At 45.0% G+C, this 21,401-nt stretch overlaps 1 protein-coding gene across 11 annotated transcripts in view; it reads right to left on the bottom strand.

Moving 5' to 3' along the window:
* LOC105283503 (teneurin-m) overlaps positions 1 to 21,401 on the bottom strand; it is a 603,501-nt gene that overhangs the window by 214,148 nt on the left and 367,952 nt on the right. For 2 of the 11 annotated variants that reach the window (XM_026972379.1, XM_026972382.1), the window contains exon 1: positions 11,048 to 11,632. The exons of the other annotated variants lie outside the window; for them this stretch is intronic. In XM_026972379.1, the coding sequence (XP_026828180.1) occupies positions 11,048 to 11,060 (13 nt within the window). In that variant the 5' untranslated portion in view covers positions 11,061 to 11,632. Of the gene's footprint in view, positions 1 to 11,047; positions 11,633 to 21,401 lie in introns of those variants that run through there. 11 annotated transcript variants of the gene reach the window in all.

Consider the following 21,401-nt stretch of genomic DNA (forward strand, 5'->3'; position numbering starts at 1 on the left):
TCTGTTCTCTTTCTGTCTCTTTGCACCGTCGCCTTTGCACTGGCCACCCTCGACGTACCAGTCCCGGTCAAGCCAACGCACGTCTCCCTTTCCCTTTCCCTATCACTCTCTGTTTCTCTCGGCACATTCCCCGACGTGAATGTGCACATCCCCCGATTCTTTCGCCGCGTTTTATGGCAATACTAAATTTCGATGGGTGCGTGAGACGAAACGATATCAGGCTCTCGCCTGGTTGGTGACCAGCTATTGTTGCCGAAGCCATCAGCGAAGCGCGCGTCTCGCGGGGTAAATCGAGGGAGAGATCATCCATCTCGCCTGTACGCTCGTCTTCTTTTTTTCGTTTTACTGCCGACCGAAATTGCGCGATCGAGACTGAACGCGAACGTATCGGACGCTAAAGTCGTTCTAATTGCCGCGTATAGGGGTGGATTCGGTTGTTCTTCTACGTTTATGGCATGTAGATAACGCGACTGTCGCAGTCGAGAATAAAACGAAAACTCAAGCTGGGCTAAAACAGCATACTTTATTCGGTTAGTGTAATCGATTATAAATATTGCACATTGCATGAAGAGTTTCAAATTTTCATAGAAAATTGTAAAGATATCGTTCTGAAGAAAACTTACGATATATATATATATATATATATATATATATATATAAAACAAGCAGACATTAATATAGTCCTATTTTTTCATCTTTCAAAGATAATTATTTATGCTGGAGACTGCGCAATATATTGTATATCTTTATGAGAATAATTATTACTGGTGCGATTATTTGTTTCGATTTCGGAGTTTCTCCCTTCGGAGATTCTGATTCTGTGTTATGAGCGCCGAGAGCCCCACCGGAAGTGACGCCTACAACGAGGAGGAAGGAACTTTCTCGTTTTCCCGGTCGCTGCAAAACACGACAGAGATTTATTAAACTTCCCCCTCGAGAGACGAAAAAGAGCCGAACGAGGAACGGCGAGCAAACAATAAATTCAGGTTTAAGAAAACAGGATACGATGGTTAAAAGGGGAGTGACCGCGGATCGCTTTAATTCGAGGACGTCGCCTTTTTCATGTTGAGCTCAAGTTGATTTGTAACACGAAAACGATCATTTTGAACTACTTGTCACTTTGCTACGCTGTCTGTTTGCATTACGAAGGGAGAGAAGGAGGAGGCAGAAAAAGAACAGAAATGTCGGTCAGGAAATTCCAATACACTGTAAAACGGAGTCGTCCGATAAAAAACGGAAACTGTCTATGAAAAATGTAAACGCGTCAACTTTATTGCCAAGAAGGGATCTTGCGTCGAACCTTCAAGTATTAATACGCCTAATGAATATGAAAAGTATCCAGGTCTCCTTTATAAATATAACATTTTTTGAATTTTCATATAATTTAATATTTATAACTGTACTGCGGAACGCAGACCGACATGATTTATAGTACATACATAAAAATGATTCAAACGGTTTTGAACGAACGTACGTTTGCGCACTGACTTCCGTAGCGAGTATCATATTTTGCAGCAGGAAATGTGACAGAAAACGCATAACATCGATTGCGAACGGCGCAACTCGATGTAACGCGCCATCGCCTTTCGTTGTTGCCGTGCATTTCCATTATTGCGCACTTAAACGTGCCGAAACAGAAAATTCGAAAAATTCAATATTATCGTATTGGTGCATTTCGTGCCTATCGAAAATATGAAAAGCATATATCTGCGCCGACACGAATTTTATTGTACTATCTGCTGCGCGAGTAAAAATAGTTTGTCGCGAATCACTGCTGCGAAATGTACTGTGTATCGAATTCCAATTACTCAACATGCTGCGCGCGCGGGTTTTTATCTGCCTCAATGCAAAACTTCGCCTTGCACCATTGAAATTCGTACCATGCTTTAAATTTTAATTGCACCTCTTTATATATTAAAATGAATATTTTTTTATATTAAAGCAAACCTCGCGCCGAGTACAATGAAATTTATCGGTTTGCACATTCGCGAATAAATTGTCGGTTCTAATGAACTAGCGCTTTAAAATAAATCCCAGATTTGCAGCACGTGCTGCATTGCCTATTTTAAACGTAAACTGCTGACCAACGCAATACAGATTTGTTGAACTCGCTCACAAAGATGGAATACACCCCAAAACGCGTCGTGAACCGTGCTCTGTCGAGTCGAATAGTATTCCATGGCGAACGGCGTTTTTCGCAAATGCTGACACATCGTTGCGCGTCATCGCATTGTGTTCTTTTTTTCGTAAATACGATGTGGCTGCCCACTGACGATGCCTGCACGTACAAGATGCTGCGCGTGCATGGAAATTCAAGCGCGAGCTCTCTGTCTATCTCTCTCTTTGTCTCCCTATCGGACCGTCGCTAGAGAGCACCTTTAAGGCTTTAATGTTTGCAACCGAGGAATGTTCACGGTGCATCAAGGGCGATAAGGAGTGCCCGGGGTTTATCGGTGATGGTCCGTTCTAATTAATCAGCGATTCGTTAAAACCGTCTCCGCAGGTCGATAACGCTCCACGGGATCCGCGCTCGCTGTCGGAGTCCGAAGGACCGGGGACACGAGGGTCGGTAGGACGAGGAGACGGCGGAGAGTAGGTGGCAAATCGGAGAGGATGGGTCAGAGACAGCGGAGGGTGCTGGTGGAGAAGAGAGGGCTCGCCGGAGGGCGTAGCACGGGTTGCGCCAGGCTATACATTACGAGCTTTAGTAGGGTTTAGCCGTCGCTATATACCGTGTCGCGGTCACCATTCCGGACCATCTATATATATATACACACACACATACATACGTACATATATATACACACACACAAACATATATGTATAATATATAGATATACATATATCTATATATAAATTATATACATATATAGGCGCGAAACCCGCGTGCCGTGCTTGAGCGTACGCACACGCGAGCGCGCGTAATCCCACCCACATGGATAGATTCGGCAATACCCGCGTATGCACGCACGCATGCATGCATGCAAGTACGTACATACGTACGTCTTATATATATACATATGCATGTACACGGGTACATCGGTACCTGCCGCTCTGGACCTCTAACAGTGCGTGTCGAGATGTGCGTGAAGCTGTGAGCGTGTGTGCGTGCTACATAGCGAGACACACAGTGTGCTTCGCCTCGGGAATATACGGCGTTCGTGCGCGATAGAGAGCGAGACAGTCCAGGCTTGTGCTACCTCTCCTTCTCTTTCCCTCTGCCTCTCCCTCTCGGGATCGTGTAGTAGTCTCCGTGACACCCGACCTCAATGCTCGGCGATAACGTCTATCAGTTCTGTATCGCGCGCTTTGACGCTCGGCCGACTGTGCCCGCGCGCGCGTCGAAATCTCGCCGTCTGCGTCCGATCGCGCTGATGTACGCCGGCGTGCTGCAGTGATCCTCGCTCTCCTCGCCTCTTCAAAATCGGATACACCCGCCGCGGCCGGAAGCGTATCCGGTGCTTCCACGGGCACCCCCGTGCATAATTCGCCCTGGGGCGATACGTGCGCGGCTCGATGAACCCGCCTGTGTTCGGCAATTTTACGAGCGGGCAATTTATAGAAGCCGTGCGTGCGTGTGCGCGCGCGACGTCTAATTACAATTATTGCGCGCCGTATGTGCGGCACGTTACAGCAGTGCGGCTTTTCGCGCGCGCGTAAAAATAGCCCCGTTGAGAATGGCGAGTGAGGAGACGGCTGAGCAAAAACGTGGGCGATACACTGCAACGCGCGTTTACGTTAGACGTTCACGTCGAATAGCGGGACGGTATACATATAAGTGCCGATCTATAAGCCGAATGATGGAAAGTTCCGGTGATGTGGAAAGTGGTAAATTAATGTTTCACGAGTCCGCGAATAAAGAACTTACCCGCTGGCTGAGTTAACCGCGTAACAATTTGATGAAGCGCGCTCGTATTCGCGATAATGAGTGACAAATCGATAATTCTTACGCGTCCTATTTGCATCGTATTTTTTTTGTGCATCGGCGTTTGCAGCAGGTCTTTGCCGCCTGTCATTGTGGAATCGGAAAGAGATAATGAAAATGCATACGACTCGATACGCATACATTTACATGTATGAAATGTATGTAATCCTCCCTTTTCATTACTAAGAAGAAATAAGATATCTGATATAATACAATATACCTTATATATATCGCACAGATTGTCAATGTATCTTAAAAGACCGTTGTGCCACTTGCACACACTTGGCTATGTGTCTCGGTAGTTGGGTACCTCACAATTTAAACGAAAAAAATGCAATGGACAGCATCTCCATCTGCGATTCATTGCTCAAATGCAATGAAAATAATCCATTTTTATAACGAATGATAACAGGCGACGAAAAGTGGATCGTGTACAATAATGTTGAGCGCAAAAGATCTTAGGAGAAGCGAGATGAACCGCAAACCACACCGAAGCAAAACATCTACAGAAAAAATACTGTATGTTTGGTGGGTTTGAAAAGGAATCATGTACTATGAGCTGCTTCCACAAAACCAAATAATTGATTCCAATAAGTACTGTTCCCAATTGAACTGTTTAAAGGCAGCAATCGATGAAAAGCGACTAGAATTGAGCAATCAGTGTCATCTTCCATCAAGACAATGCTAGGTCACATGTATCTGTGGCAACCCGTCAAAAATTATTGCAGCTTGACTGGGATGTTTTGCCTCATTAATCGTATTTACTTGACCTAGTACCATCAGATTTCTACTTATTCAAATCTCTGCAGAATTCGCTTAATGGAAAAAATTTCACTTTAGAGGCCTGCAAACAATACCTTGAAGAGTTTTTCGCTCAGAAAACTGGGAAGTTCTGGGAGGATGGAATTTTTATATTGCCTAAAAGATGACGAAATGTTATTGAAAAAAATGGTGCATACATTGTTTAATAAAGTTATTTTTTAATATGAAAATTCTGTCTTTGAATTTGACTTTAAAAATATGAAATTACTTTTTACTCAACCCAATATATATATATATATATATTCTGAGCCTATTTAATTTCTTGATATTCTTTAATTCAAATATTATTAATTCAATTTGTAATGTACGAGCATAGGACACGTGCATATACTGATTTAATAAAGAATAATAATAGTGTATTATCGAAGGACTCGATTTTATTTAATAGAACGAATAAATAATCTATAAGATTCGATGCTGAAATAGGTTTGTGACACAGAACATTTGCATTCGCATCTCACTGACTTACAATCGATATGACAGAATCTCTAAATGGTGAAACGTTCTTATTTGTCAGATTCTGTCAATAGCATTCAATCCAAGTGAGAAATTTATGGGACGCGTTTTTAAAATTAGAAGCACTACGTCCATTAATATTAGGAAGAACGGCATACAGTGCTTAAATGCATTTACTGCGCTTTGCTGTACGCTACATTTGACAGTTGAATGTTTTATATTGAAGCTGACTAAAGCGAGAGAAAGAGGAGAGGGAGAGAAAGAGCACGCATTTGCGTGTGTTTAAAATAGCGTTTTTGCAATGGCCGAGCATTATATCTGAAAAAGCGATGACCACGCCGCGTTATTGTCTCCTGTCCGCATCGTTTCCCGCGGAATTTTCGGAACGCGCGCGCATTCAAGAAGTTGCGTTTGAAGCTCTCTCGCGTATCTCGCCTTGAGACAGGTGTTGCTCTTCGCGCTTTTAACAAATTAAAGTGGACGGACGGACGAAGAGAGACGTTTTCCGCGACTAAAAGAGCCGTATGCGGCCAGAAAGAGAGACGTACGTACGGACGCCGGGGCACACGGGGGTTGTTGGAAGGGCAGAGGAACGAAACGGAATGGCGCCAGACGGAAAAGAAGAGAGACGACGCGCATAAAGAGAAGCGTCGAGACGTCAGGCGTTTCTCGCTCGCGCGCGGGCTTCATAGAAGCACCTTGCTATTATACTGATTACATTTTCAAATGCGCCTACCCGGGGTGCGCTTCTCTTCCCTCCCCCTTCCCTCCCCCTTCCCCGTCTCGCCACCCTCGTTCTCTTTCAGCGCGCCAGCAACATCCACGATCCGACATGTCCTATCCATTTTTTCGCGTCTCCACGGATTTCACGACACTTGCGACGTTCTCTCTCTGCGCTGACACGTCTCGAGAAGCCTCCCTCTGCCTTAATCCTTTATCTTTCTTTCTCGGACGAGAGCGATGTAAAAAGCGACTCTCGACGCGACGAGACGAGCGATTCGGGCGAGTGAATGATACGAAATCCCGGCGAGTCGTCGTCCATATTATTATTACTAAATATTATCATTGTGTACATATAATACATATAATAATTTATATAATAGTTTAATTGAATTCAACAAAGTCAACATTCTTAACATTCTTTTATAAACTTTTCCGTTCGGTAAGCGAGGTGCATCGTCAAAATAATATATCTTCCTCTCGATATCCTCAGGAAAGACTGAACAGTCTTGTAAATATCGAGCTTTGTGCGCGCATCGGCATGAGGGTATCTGAATTTCTAAAAGGCCAACCGGCGGCCAGTGCCGTCGTCGAGACTCGCTCACAATGCGCCGGTAAATCACCCGGGCGCGCAAGACAAAAGGCGGGATTCAGCGAGAAAAAGTCGGTCACTGCAACGACGCAGTGTAGATCACAGCAAAGGCCTTAGATTCGCCCGCCGACTGGTCGATCTCGGATGAATATTTACGTGCGCTCACCCCCTACCTTTGACGCGCCGATTAGCCGTAAGGAAGAGGTGCGAATAGCAATAAGTTCGCGTCGCCGGCCACGCGATAAACTCGCATTTGCATGCGCGGACTTTGTCCTCTCGCGGCACCAGCACGGGCTTATGGAAATTATGGAAATCGTTCGAGCGATAATATCGCTCGCGGTAAATGGCGAGTGACGAAGAAAGCAAGCGACGCGTACGAGAGCTTAATACGACGGCGAGTCCGCGCGAATTATCACGGCGCGATACCAGAGATATTTGCAAGTGCGCATCCGGTCCGCGATAACACCAGCATCAATCATGGAGCGATAACGAGCGCGCAGAAGGAGTTCTGCTCTGTCTAACGAAACATGAAAAGAGTACGCTTTATCTAACGCTCCGTCCGACGGGAACAAAGCTCGCGGATGCTTTCGACGAAAAATGCGTAACGCACACAATCGCGCATCGTTGACTGTATTTGCATGCCGATCGCATCGACCATATTGGGTCATCGACCGGGACGATGAGTTAAGTATTTTTAATAGGCGGCCGCGTAGACCAAAGAAGCGCTCCGCTCTCGCATTCACTGAACCGTCCGTCAAGTGCAATTGATTGCCGCTGTACCGAAAAGCTAATCGTGGTCGTTCTTCGTCGTTGGGACGGACAAGTGGGTTTCAATCATCTTGAGATTATCGAACGCGCTCTTGCATTGACTCGCGTAACTGTTGATTCGCGTACGAAAATCTTACACACACGTGTATTAGCTCGATCAGACGGAAAGATTGATGAAACGCGTCGATGAAAACGCGCAGTTACCATCAACACAAAGCAAGAGAGAGAGCATAACATTATATTTTTTATCGTAATTGCATCCCGATGGAATCGCATCCATCGGTCCAATCAACAGTGTCGTTACACGCGGCGCATTATTACAATCGTAAATCCGTAGTTTTCGTCGTCCCGACGATTTCTTCCTAACGAGAGATCGTTCTAACGAGACGCAGGACAGCGAGATCGAGCGATGAAATTCTAAACGCGCGGTGACTGCAACGCTGTCCGCAATTTCCTCGGTGCACTGTCCATTACGACTTTCGAGAGACAATGAGACTTTATGGACGATTCTGCCATGCCCGGTCTTAACCCCTTGTAGTTCCCTACGTGACACCAGCCCTAATGGTACGCCCGGAGGTCGACACACCCTTTGCAGCGTCGACGTGGGCGACGCGAATTTGCTTGCCTGTTCCATGCGACCCGCACCGTGTGAGACATGCTTCATTATTTTCGCGCAATGTCTTCTTCCCGGTTACGAACGGCACGCGCGACGTGCCGCTACTCGAACGTGCCACCGGAATAATACATGTTGCATTTGTTTTCGTTAAAACGCTGACAAAACGCTGCTTCCCAGCATGGCGACCCTTTAATCTTCATTCGCGCCGTCTCGTTTGGGATAATCTCGTTTTCCCGCGAACGTCGTCGACGAACGTTCTCTCTCTTCTATTGCCACGTGTTGCTCTATCATGAATGCCAAAGTACTCGGTTGCCGTTGACGCTATGACGCTGCAACGCCGCCGCGCGAATTCGAAAGGACGCGATAATTAATAAAAATTTACTATGAGAGATAATGAGAAAGAAAGAGAATGTTGAAGCGGAAATCATCAGTCCTCCCCCCCATCCGCGCCCGCCACTCTGCCCGCTTCGAAACGCGACCCGATTAATTTGTCTTGATGCATATATATTAATAATTAATTAACTAATTAATATTTTGGCGGAGGTTGTCGTGGGATATCGGTGTATCTGCACAAACGCGCCTAGAAAACAAATGTGGTAATATTCATTACCGTATGAATGGTAGATTTTTCTCTATTATTTCGACGCGTAATAAATATTCATTCATCTTTATTGTGCCGGCGCATTCGATGCAGTGTCCACGATAATATTACCATCGTTAATTATAATTCGATTCAATTTACTCGTTTATAACAATATCCTCGTTAATCCGCATAATATTTTCACTTTTAATCCCGTATCGCGCACTGTCAATGTTCATGCGTTGCTGATTTCGTACTATCGATTGTCGTATAATAATCATGTAATAATTGGTAAATTACTTGTTAACCGACCAGAAAATTATGCCGATTCAATATGAAAATCGAGATCATAAATACTATGGCCTGTTACATATATTATATGCTTCAGGATTTTCCGGCTTTGACCGCATGTAAGGGATTAAGTGGCGTTGGAAATTACCACGCGTCCGCGATCAGATTTGCAACTTAAACGAGTTGAATGACAAATTAAAACGTTAATATATCATCAAGTGCAAATTCGTCGATGACAATGAAATTTCGTAGGACATTATGTCAGTGCGACAGCATAAATAGATGATAGCATACTTTTATCAAATGATAATTGTGATCGTTAGCTGATTGTTATTCGATTTACTGTAAAAATTGGCAGCATTATGATATACCTGTGCTCGATGATATCTTTTACGTTGTCTTGTGCGCATTCTACGCAAATTGTGTAACCAATACCGTAACAGTAATTTGGAAGTGATCATTAACCCAGTTTTTCTCTATGCTCATGTCGTTATACGCTGGAAACAAGCTGTAATAATATGTTTGTATTATTAGCGTCACTGTGGCGTAATGAAAAACACGTTTCGCCGCGGGATGGCAATGTTTTCGTGGCACGTTGCGGGGGTGCCTTCTATTTCGATTTCACGTAATATCGCTGTACCTTGTTAGTTCTTCATGTATGAATTTCAATATTTACGCAGGATATTTCATCCAAAAAAGCCCACTGCAGTTATTCCGGTTGATCAATGATCGAAATTTCGAAAAACATCGTACATTCCGTATCACGTCGGGATCTAATTATTCGTAGCACGGAGAGCGTTATCTCGTGACTGCGATTCCAGATGATAAATGGCATTTCCATTCCGACCACGGACATGCTCTTTATCGAGTTGAACCATTTCGAGAATAACAGCACGCGTAATCTAGAAAGAGGTTTACGTGAGTTCTTAATAACGCGTGCGTAAGAAGCGTTCACGGCGAACCTTCGTTGAAAACCTGAAATGGAAGAGAAAAACGACGCTTTCGTTATCCTTAAGAGACGCGACAATCAATCTCTATTCCGCGGCAAGGTTTTAGAGCATTATCGTGCATGTCGCGTATGGAACTCACGCGAACGACGGAATAACTTTGGCTGAGCAATTCGTAGGGACTTATCAGTCTGACATTTACGAGTAATGCGAAGCCTTTTTTGGAGTGAGCGATATATACTCTTGCCGGCTCAAATTGGCAGCGTTACTCGCGAGAGATCGATATTTCATATCGAAATTCATGTCCCAGAATCATTGTTATTTTAATCATTTTTCTGTTTCGCCCGATAACATTCGGGTATCATATTTTCATCGAAATATAAAAATAAAATTTAATTAAGTATTTACAGAGAAATAAATAGTTCCATAAATTTGTTGTTTGTTAGAAATAGGAAAGATCGAAACGTGGTAATATCGTATTGCACTGTTGTATTTTGCCGGAATTACGTGAAATGAATTTTAACCGTTCGCGGATTCTCAATTCGCGCGAGCTCCGAAATTAATATCCGATTTTAATCGCAGTGAGCCCTGTGGAAAGTATCGATACCAAGTCATCGCGTCGCAAACTCGTCCGGAGTAAACTTGAACACTGGAAATCGTCGCTATCAGCGCGCGTATGATAGCGGGACGCAATTCCAACGTATCAATAGCGACCGAGGGACGCTCCATTCCCCCCGTTTCGTCGCGCGTTATTCCGCGCGAAAGCGGAAATAAAACGATGATTTTTCGGCGCAGCGCGAATACGTGCGCGCGCGCGCTCGGCTCGGACCGTCCATCCGTCCGTTCGTTCGTGTGGCACACGTCCGTTTTCAGAAAAAATATCGCGAAAACGCGAAGCGGAGACTGCGATTTCCCTTCTGCTTATCAAGTCGGATCGTTGCCCGGACAAATTCACCCTCTCGCCGCGAGCACTGCACCGTGTGTTGCAAGTGCAGCGAGATTTCACCCCCTACCTATTGCATACCGTTGACCGAAATGACAACAGCACGAGGTCCTCTCTATCTATTAACAAATCGCAAATCTGTCTACACATTTCGGAGCATCTCTCGCGTCCCAATACAGTCGGCCGTTCACAGACGCTGGGCGTGGTGGGGAGACGTGCGGCACACGTCTCGGGAGGGGGGGGGGATAAGCGACCGGTCTTTCATGGGGTCAGGTAAGAAGTTCCAGGAGGAAGGGAAGGGGAAGATATCTTGAAGAGGGAATCGAGGTGCGCGCACCAGTTGCGGTGATCGGGAGCGCCCTTCGTATTCCCCGGAAGAACACCCACCTGGCTGGTACATCTACGGTCCTCTATGCCTATCGGTCGTACGGTTGCCTGTAGCATTGCACACGAGCACTGCACGACACTCTTAAATCACCATCATCTCCGCCACTGTGTGATCCTGCCCGCCAGGAACCAATCTCCTGCCCGAAGCTGGTCAGCTTTCCGACGGACCAATCGGCAAGCGGCGCGGCTGATACTCCGGCTGATCGGTTGTACGATCGCACAGGGAACACCGCAGTACCGCATCCACGGGTGATCCCAGGTAGAAGGCTCCGAACCGCTCCTACACTGCACCCTGGTTCGTTATCTTACAGCAGCTCGCTCGTGTCGATACCGGTCGTCTGCCTCCCGGAGGCGCTCCAGTGACGTCCACGGGCACTCGGGGTAGCACGGTCCCACACGCGGCACGAGCAGTGTTCGAGGGAGACGATTAGGGGTGGCGGAGTCAGTCGACCGAGTCCACCCGGCTGCACCCACCTCGGGACGCGACTCGGGGCGCAGGCTGTGCTACGGACGAACGTAGGGTGGCACTATTGGGGGACGCGCGGGATCGACGTTCGCGGTTCCGGGGCTGGCAGTGCACTGACTCCTCCAACCTCCTCCGCTTCGACCCGAGCGTCCGCCGCTCTGACTCCCACGCGGCGCATGCGTGGCACGACGTAGCGATGTTGCGCCGTCGTCGTCGTCGTCGTCGTCGCCATCGTCGCCGTCGTCGTTGGCATCGTCGTTGCCAGCGATGTCGTCATCGTCATCGTCATCGTCATCGTCGCGTCCGTCCCTCCTCCGGCTCCTGCTCCTGCTCCTGCTCCTGCTCCTGCTCCTGCTCCGGATCCCCTCTTCCCGTCGTGATTCCCTCTTCTCGCGCGCGCGATCGTGCGTGTAGTATCGCACACACGTATACGCGAACGCGCCGTCGTGCTTCCATCCCCCAAATCGGCACCCTCGAGCGAGAGAGGAAGAGAGAGGCGCTTCTCTCTGCCCCGGTAGCGGCACCCCCGTCTTGCAAACGGCGCATCGACGGCTCTCGCGCACTCTTCTCGTGTAAGAATAAGACCAGGAAAACGCTGCAGGTGGTTCGCACGGTGGGCGATCGCCGGCATGCGCCCTTCTGCGCGATTATCGAGTGTCGAATGAGTTCACATGATCGAGCACTTAGTCATGGACTGTTCCTCGTAACGTACGGACGCGTGACTCCCATAGGTCATGAATGAGATTAGGGTTAACTGCGGCGATTATGCAACGTACTGATGTAAATTTCTCCTCGGCGCTGCCTCGAACGTTCCGGGGAGCTCCTCAGTTTCGCATGAGTTAGACTAGTCAGTGGTCCGCTACTTGACCGAACCATTCTTAGTAGTTTATCTTTAATCGGACGCGGTGCTTTGGACTGACAAATATTTATTTCCATTCAATTTAAATCGAAAGATATCATTTGTTTGGTAAAGTCTCGATTAACTCGATTCACAACGGACACAAATAATGATAGAGGTTTGATAGAGCATATAAATCCTTCGGCAATTAGTCAGATGTAATTTAAATGTACAACGTACAATGAGAGTCGTAGCGTTACCGGCATTGTGTCACGAATGATCCACGAGTCTCCCCTTATCTTTTCTTTACAAACTTCTTCACGGAGAAAGTCAGGAGTCGTTTGCTATCGGAACGACTCGATAATTAACCATACAACGACGATGTAATCTCGCGAGAGGCCGAAGTAATCGTAACATCATTAGTTTTAGTGACCATTTCGCAATGTCGCAGATAGGCAGAAAACAACATTTCGTAACGCTCTTCTCGGTAGTATATATGTCTCAGTGAAATGAGCGCTAATAAATAGGATTAAGTCAGTCTTATAGCTCGGCCATAACCGTACGCGCACATGCAAACTGAAAATGAATAGCTTGCGAGTGTGACAAGCGGGAATTTTCGCGACGATTGTCGCCGGATATAGCGCATATCGGCATGAATAAGTTATACGCTTGTAGACGCGCCGCGACGTACTATGCATCGTTTTTGCTCGTTCCTCCGGCGGTCTTAGCTATTACCTCCGAATCGCGAACGACCGCTACGAGGCACAGCTGAATCGCGAGTCTCGAAACGAATTTGGCAGCGACCCGGAGATATCCGGGCGGTCGTTCAGATCTTGCGAGGGAGGACAGGATCTCGTTGGACGCGTTCCAGCGCTTTGGGCCAGTGCGACCGGCTTTTCCGATATGTGCAAAATTGGAATCACGCTGGTGTGTATCCACCGGCTGATTAAGACATTCACGAAGAAAAAAATCTCGCGCGGAATCTATCGACGTTGCGAGCGTGACGCGCCGTCTATGATCTCGTTAACGATAGAGGAAAGTGGCGGTATAGTTCGGTGCGCGCGCTGTCGGAGATAAATTAGTAGATGGTGCAGATACACGCTCGCGTATACATGGTAGATTGGTTCTGGAAGTACAAAGTGAGCGCGTGTAGCACCTACTAAATTAAGGCGCGTTGTTAATTCGCCTCGCGATGCGCCCAATCCTCCTGCTCCTCCTCCCTCCCTCTCCGTCTTATCTAAAACTTCCGTGCAATAAAATTTAGAATGGCAAATGCAACTCCCTTTACATTGCTCGCGCAGCGTAATCCAATAAGTACAAACAAGAATTTCGCCAAGACAATATCTCTAAAGTTATACACCACCGGAGGAGGAGAGAGAAAGAAAGAGAAAGAGAGAATCGCGCGCAACGTAATTTCTCTGCTGTTAAATATCTTAAAATCCGTACGAACAACCACTAAGAAGACTCGATAATTAATTATCGCAGCTTACGCGGTAATACTCGGTTGGGAATATTTTATCTGTCTTATGTAGCGTGGCCATTTCGATAAGGAATACCCATGACCAGTCCGGAAAACAGAGGAGATAGAACATTTCACGGAAGATAGGAAGATGGGATATTTCCGTCGAAGAGAGGAGACTGTTGGAAGTTTTGCAGTCCATCGCTCGATACGCGTTATCGTAGAGTAAATTGACAAACTTCCTTTTGTTTACGGTCGCATTAATTTGATTAAATAGTGATAATGCATCAGTTGTAGTAATATCATTAAATTGTTTACATAAGTCGAATTTTAACGTCCTGAATGAGAACATATTGCTTCTTTTGAGCATCGTATTGTGTGTATATGGTATCCATCTCATCCATATAACACGTCATATTACATATAATATATTATATAATATATATCCGTCGCCTGACGTATATTAACGTAACATATAATATACTAAATAATACAATATATTATGGTAACGTGACTTTTCTAAGTCCTCTCGAAATTGAAACAAACACGTCTGTCTATGTGTGTTATCTGTACATGTATGTTAACTCTTTAAGAAGCGATCATTGGAAACGAGATAGCAGAATTGGCAAAAGAAAACTGAAGAAGTAAGTGATGATAGAATTAAAATACCGATTAAAGACTGGACACTTGTGTTTCGGAAAGAATATATATTAAAACTAGAAATAGAAGGAAAAACGGTATAAACAGAGACTAGGGCTGGTATTCAGTAACATTATAAAGAGCAATGAGGTCCCAATAAGTAAGGAAAAAGGGAAAAAAGGTCAAAAATAAAAATTGATTGATGACGTTAAATATTTTTTTATAAAAAAGCGATCATCTGACAACAAAATCGTCTCTGAACCGTTACCGAGTTAATAATTCTGTACTATAAATAAACCAATTCGCGAGAACGATTATTTCAACTCCGATTACGTATATATACTTCTCGATTTCTACAATATACATTATCTGTTATTTCTATTTTAAATCCGATATAACAGTATACAATATAGTATAAAATACCTAAAATTATACATCGCAATGCTCCTCGTTCAAAATTCTCCTTGTTTAGGTTTAATCTACATGAACTCTGGATTCAATATAATCCTAAAAAGAGACAGAACACACTCGGGAAGTATATTTAGAAGTTCCAATTAAGTGCGAGCCAACGAAGGTTAAGTAGCCGTGAAGGAACCTGGTTTGCTCCCATCTTCGGGCAAGAGAGTACCTTTCGTTCGTCGCACCTTCGGTACTGACGCTCAAGCGATGTCCCAGCGTTGTCGGTGCGGAGCGTCGCCTACTGTAATCCTTAATTGGTCCGCGTGATTCATTCGGTCCATTCATCGTAACTAAACTGTTCTTCGAAGGAGGACCGTCCTCGCCTCCAGCGACAGAACGAAACGCGTCGGATTCATCTCTCCTCTCTTCCTCGCTCTTTCGCTTCCTGTTGCCCACACTGGCTGTCCCGTCTCTCTCTGTCCTTTTCTCCCGTTCAATCTTAGTTACACGAGATACCGCAACTACGTCCTTACGGTAGCCTGTCTTGCTGGCTGCCGTTATAACGTGAAATCAGATAAACAAACGCGGTCTTAACTCCGTCTGACATAATCAGCCGTTCGGATGGGAGGAGAAGCGACGAGAGAAAGAGAGCAAGTTGATGGGAGCAAACGATGAGGCAGGGAAAGAAGGAGACTTGAAGGTACGAGTTTGTTTGCGAATCTGATAAAATTGCAGTGTCTGCTCATGTGTCAAATGTTTATATAAATGTTTATAAATGTGAATATTCCTACAATATTACTATGCCAATTGGGTCGTTTCTAACTTTTGACAGAAATTAAAACAGGAAAAATTTCTTTAAGTTTCCATCCTTCTCGATAATTTTCATGCGTCATTAAAAATTATTATCTCCGACAGATCGATATCTGTGCTTGGCAGATAATCACATGTGTTACAAACGCGCGAGCAGAGATGTCGAGATGCGATTGGCCTCGTTGTCGCTCGTGCGAATTCACGAGAGAAGCTCAGTAGGGGTCATCTAAGGATGATGGTGCCGACACGAGAGGGATGATGATCGTCCGGATCAGAAAAAGTACGAGGAAAAGGGTGCGCCCTATGGGTCCCGGCTGGGTGGATATTATTACGAGACTCTACGTTGTTCCCCCCTGTTCCGTCATGTACGTGCGGCGGTGACATTCGCGCAACGATGACGACGAGGACGACAACGATGAGAAAGACGACGAAGATTACCCACTTTTCTACGGCCGCACGTCCCCTCGAACCTCGTTATTTCAAGAACGCGAGTTACTCTGGGGCCGAATGGAGAGATCGCTGTCTCGACACCGATTACTAGGGCAGCATGGAACGTTTTTCTTATTTTAGTAAAAGAGCCGGCTATAAGAAAAGGTTGAGCATGCAAAAAATAATGAAAAGAATATAGCTGGAAGTAACTCGATGTTATAATTACAAAATGTAACGTTGAATGACAATTAGTCGACAAAAATGCATTAATTTATGAATTAGTGCGGAGCAAGCTGTAAACTTGTTGGATTCAATGTGCGTTGATATTATTGAATTTCTGGTACTAATTTCTGGTAATTATTCTAATTACTATTATCGCACTTTAATTTTACAAAGGCGTACTATTATGGGAAGTAATTTATTTTATTAACACTCGTGTTAGTTCGCTGAAATTTTATAATACAGACAATCGTACGCGGTAAAATCATTTGAGTATATTTGAGAGGTATTTAATGTAATATTTAATATTAATATTAATTTAACATTTATGTGATATAGCCAGTTTTACTGAGTTGATTTGAACACAAAAGATAGTTGTAGTAGTTGTGATGAATACATGTGATCTCGAAATTTATATATATTCCGAAATAATCGAACTCGAGTTATCGAGTTCCGTTTTCAATGTGACCGTTGTCGTTGAACTCGTACTGTGTGAATTCGAACCATCAAACCATGTCCAAATTTAATTTGACCATTTACAAGGCTACGATCATATCGCTCGATTCAATGCAGAAGCTTATTGTTTCTCGATGGAATCTTGCGGGAATCAAATTTAGCTTTGGTCGTTGCATCAAAATACAGTTTCGATCCCATTTGAAAGTACAGAGAGAAAATTCCTCCTTTCACTCTCGTCTATTTCACGTGCTGTATCCTCCCTCGACCATCGTGACCACCTCATCGTCGTTTCCGACCCCTCCGGTTGCCTTGCGAGAAGCAGAATCAACGTGTAAGCTCGAATGTGTAAGTCATCGCGAAAGTCGAGAGGCGGAAGAGAACGGCGGATGGTTACCGGGCGCGCATCAAACCGGAAATATTCGACGACGAAGATCCAAGATTCGCGAAGGGGTTCGCGGAAGGGTGAATAATAACGTTTGAAATTCGAGACGCGGAATAAAACGATGTCGCGGACGAGAGGCGCGTTGTCAAAAAAGTAAAAAAGAAAAAGGTAGAAGAAAGGAAAGAAAAAAAGAAAAAGGATGTGGGCGTTTCTGGCGGATGCTGTCTGTGGCGGCGAGGGAGGACGGGCGGTTCGAAGAAAGCAAGGATCCCGCAGAAAGAGAGGGACGTATCCTCGCGTGTGTAGTCGACGGCAAAGCGAAAGGATGCAAGTGGGAATGCCAGGAAGGAAGGAAGGAAAGTAGGCTGGGAGCCAGGCTTCTAGGCTTCGTTCAATAAAATGGAATATCTAATAAGGGACAAATGCAGTCAAGGAAAGAATGGAAGGCACGGGCAAAGAAGGCGGATAGTTCGTTCGGGGGAGGGAAAACGGGGGGCGATTGAGCGGCGAGAAGAGACGTGAGTTCGAGGCCTTCGTTTCGCTTCCTCATGCTCCTCTCCTTGAGATACCCTAGAAGGATCGGAAAGCGAGGCAGATCCGCGAAGGAGTCAGAGATGGCCCGATGTATAAAACGACGACCTTTGAATGAGAAGAAAGGAGGGAGGCAGAATATGCAAAGTCAGAGAGCGTATGGAAATCAAGGCGCGATATCGGGAGTAGAGCTGCGCGGGGTGCGCGGAGAGGAGCGACGATTTCTGTCGGAGAATCTATTTGTGCAAGGTGTAACTTTCTTACACGGATCTCTTTTCATCCCGCGCTCCGATCAATCATCGTGTTCTGCGTGCACTACGAGCGTCATCCTTTCAATCGTGCGGATGAAACGATTGCAAACGTATTTCCCATCGATAGCTGGTCCTTGGCCCTTCCCGTGAAAACCCTTCACGTATCCGCTCACCACCACTGCTCGTTTGCAACCGTATTCCAATCATTGCGTTGTATCTATATTGGAGAATTACGGTTGTGTATGCTACGTAGCAACTAAACCATAATCTCGCTTTGATCAACGTAGCAAGGTGAGACCAGAGGTCTCTCGAAGGCGATGGGGGTTTCATTTCAATTTACATATGCATCAGCGAGTGTCATTATCCTATCATTCTTAAGAATCGAGCTCAGGACTGAGCGAAGTGATTTACGAATATGTAAATATGGAACTTATCACAAGACCGTCTCATAACCGACGTTTCCGTCTCCCACATCCGTCATTCTTCCTGATTTAAAATTACAATCGACGGTTCCCTCACGAATGCGCGTCACTTTAGGAATTGTCAATATTAAACCACAGGAGACCATGAATTATTTTGTCGGGCAATTGCGAAATTATTTTCTAAATAATCTAGGAGCAACAAGTTCCATCATTTAATTAGTAAAAGGTGCGTGCATTTTCACTCCAATTTCAAACATAGCATTACCGCAGTAATCTATTAAAATTCACACACGAATTTTATAAGTTCCGCAGAAATTAACGCGGCAATTTGGACCGTTTTTCATTTTTTTTTCGTTTTGATTCGCGGGTCAGATTCGTTCATCTGGACGTTGCGCAAAAATAGATTGCGCCTAAGAGAAGTAAGTTGCCCAAGATCGAAGTATAAGCGGAATCGCGCGGAAAGCACAGGATCAAGCGCAAACGATACAAAAGGCCTTTGCGCCGGAAGCGGTCGATGGGCGCCTGGGTGAACTCGTGAGGAAGGTGTCGAAGATTCAAGTTGTCTCGGATGATCCCGAACGAAACGTAGGAGGAAATTTCGAATAGGGCGCGACATCCCTCGCACACAATCAGTTGTAAGGCTGGCGTTATCGCGGGAAGAAGACGGGATGCCCGGGGTGGAGGTCGGGGAGCGGCGCGGAATAAAACCTCTTCAGAGACGCGTGTATAAGATGGATAGCTCCGGTTCTCTATGGAGGGTGCATCGGTGTGAGAGGGCGCCCGACGGGGCCTCTCCTTCCTCGTCGTGTTTCGTACGTGTTCGCCTTGCCGGATTCGAAGGATGCTAGGACGTTATCGATGACGTGGAGCGAGATTCGTAGGACGCTCTCGGAAACAGCGCGATTTCTTGAAAATTACTGGCCCGAGAAGAGGAGGGAGGGAGGGAGGCTTGTATCCCTCTTAAAATTTTTTATATTAGATTTACGACACCCATTTAACATTACATCGGTTATATTGCTATCTGGTTGAGATTGCTGTTCCTGTTTGAGATACGCTGGCAAATAGTGTGTTCTTATTTATGATGTTCCTTGATTTCACACGGATTATCTTGATTAATTCTGATTAGTGCGTAACGCCATCGTAACGAAAAGTTTCACGGAGTATACCCAACACTGTCGTGAAATGCAGCAACATCGCACGTGGTTCGCTTTTGTATCTTAACGAGCCGCCTGATGTATCTCTCTTCCCTTCCACGATGTTATCCCTACGAAGAAGGATCGCGTTCGTGGTTATCGCGTGATTAGATCGTCAGGATCGGGTTCTCAATCGAGAGGAATTTATTTCTCGTGGATCTCACCCGCTGATACACGTTTGGAAAGCAGAAAGGGCGCGATCGCTTTGACACGGGTTTCACGTGGAGGGATTTATGCTAATGTTTCGCAGATATTAACTGCGTATGAAAGTACGCGAGTAATGTGGAAGTAACGCAAGATAAATCAATGAATTCTGTGTAAAATTAAAATTAAAATTACACTCTCCGATGCTGTTCCGAAATATTACTTTTAGCGTTTAAATAACGTGTGATTTTAATTCTTCAATTCTGGATACGTCCACGAGATGTTGCCTTCACCGTTTCTACTATACCGAGTCACGACCTCGAGTAGGATGTCTACGGAGTTACGGTTGACAGGTCGGGATAAGGAGAAAAGAAACAGCCCTCGGTTATTTTATTTGCCGGTCATGACCTCTTCCATGTAGTATCGCGGTCAGTAAATGCTCTGTCGCGTATAGAACCGGGTGACATCCCAAATCCGAGAAATTAGAGTTCCACGGCAGAACGGCCGTAGTTATCGAGTTTTCCTCTGCGAAGAAGGAAAGACGAGCGTCATTAGTTACACGCGATGGGCTCTTTATCGCGGACGATATAATACGAAGCACCGAGAGTTTTCCATTGGTTTATTAATTAATTTCATTACGAACGTGACGCGCCATTTTGTCGGATTCAGTTGTTTATGAATAATTTTGATATTAAGGCAAATTTGTGGGTCCTGACCATAGATATATTAAATATAGATAGAGCTTTGTCTATTTTATCGCGCGCAAAGATAAGTGGGGCAAGAGGGGTAGATTTTCCTCCTTCGCGCATGCGCAATTGCGCGTTTCTGCCACCGCGGGCGATTTGTCATTGTTTATTACATCGACGAGACAATATAAGGGAGGAAAATTTGATAATCTAGATGATTTTAAATACTTTATCTTGGTGCGTGAACTTAGGGCAGAGATGGCGATAAAGCTTTATCTATATTTAATATATCTATGGTCCTGACAAAGCAAATAATGTCGACGTAGAAAATCCTCCCCGACCGAATGATGGTCCTTCCCTTCCTAATCTTTGAATAGATCTTCCCTTTCATAAAGTCACGTGGCTAAACAAAAGACGTAACGCCCATTAATTCTCCTGGCGGGGTTCACCGCGAATAATGTGGTAAAACTTTCACTTTGCACAAGCAAGACTCATTGTATGACATTCCATGGATTAGCGAACGCGTGTTTGCTTGGAATTCTCGATGAATTCGATAATCGTGCTTTCGCGCAGCTAATATTTCGTTTATTATATTCGTGATGAAATGATCGTTGTGTCATCGTGATGAACATTGTGCTGTGATGCGCGCTTTACAGCATCCCAAAATGCATTGCCGTGAGTTATAAATAATAGAAAGCTAAATTTGCTTCATGCATCGTTCGATGTCATCGAAATGTAATATTTCATAATTCTGTTTTAATACACAAATAAACAGGAAGGATATTATCTCTCCCAATCGATCTTTTAAAATTTTTATTAGAATTTCTAACTATTAATATTATTATTTTTATGATTATCATCTATCACATTATGTGATTTTTCTTATCGAATTTTTCGAGGACATGATTTCGCATGTCGTTACTTTCTAATCCTCTACTCGCTTTCTACATTATATCCTGAAAAGGGATGGTTCAGCAACGCATAGTACTAAAATAAGAAAGATGGCAACGAGGGAAGGGCGTGGAGGAGC

The sequence above is a fragment of the Ooceraea biroi genome, chromosome 1 (genome assembly GCF_003672135.1).
Source record: "Ooceraea biroi isolate clonal line C1 chromosome 1, Obir_v5.4, whole genome shotgun sequence".
Lineage (NCBI taxonomy): Eukaryota > Metazoa > Arthropoda > Insecta > Hymenoptera > Formicidae > Ooceraea > Ooceraea biroi.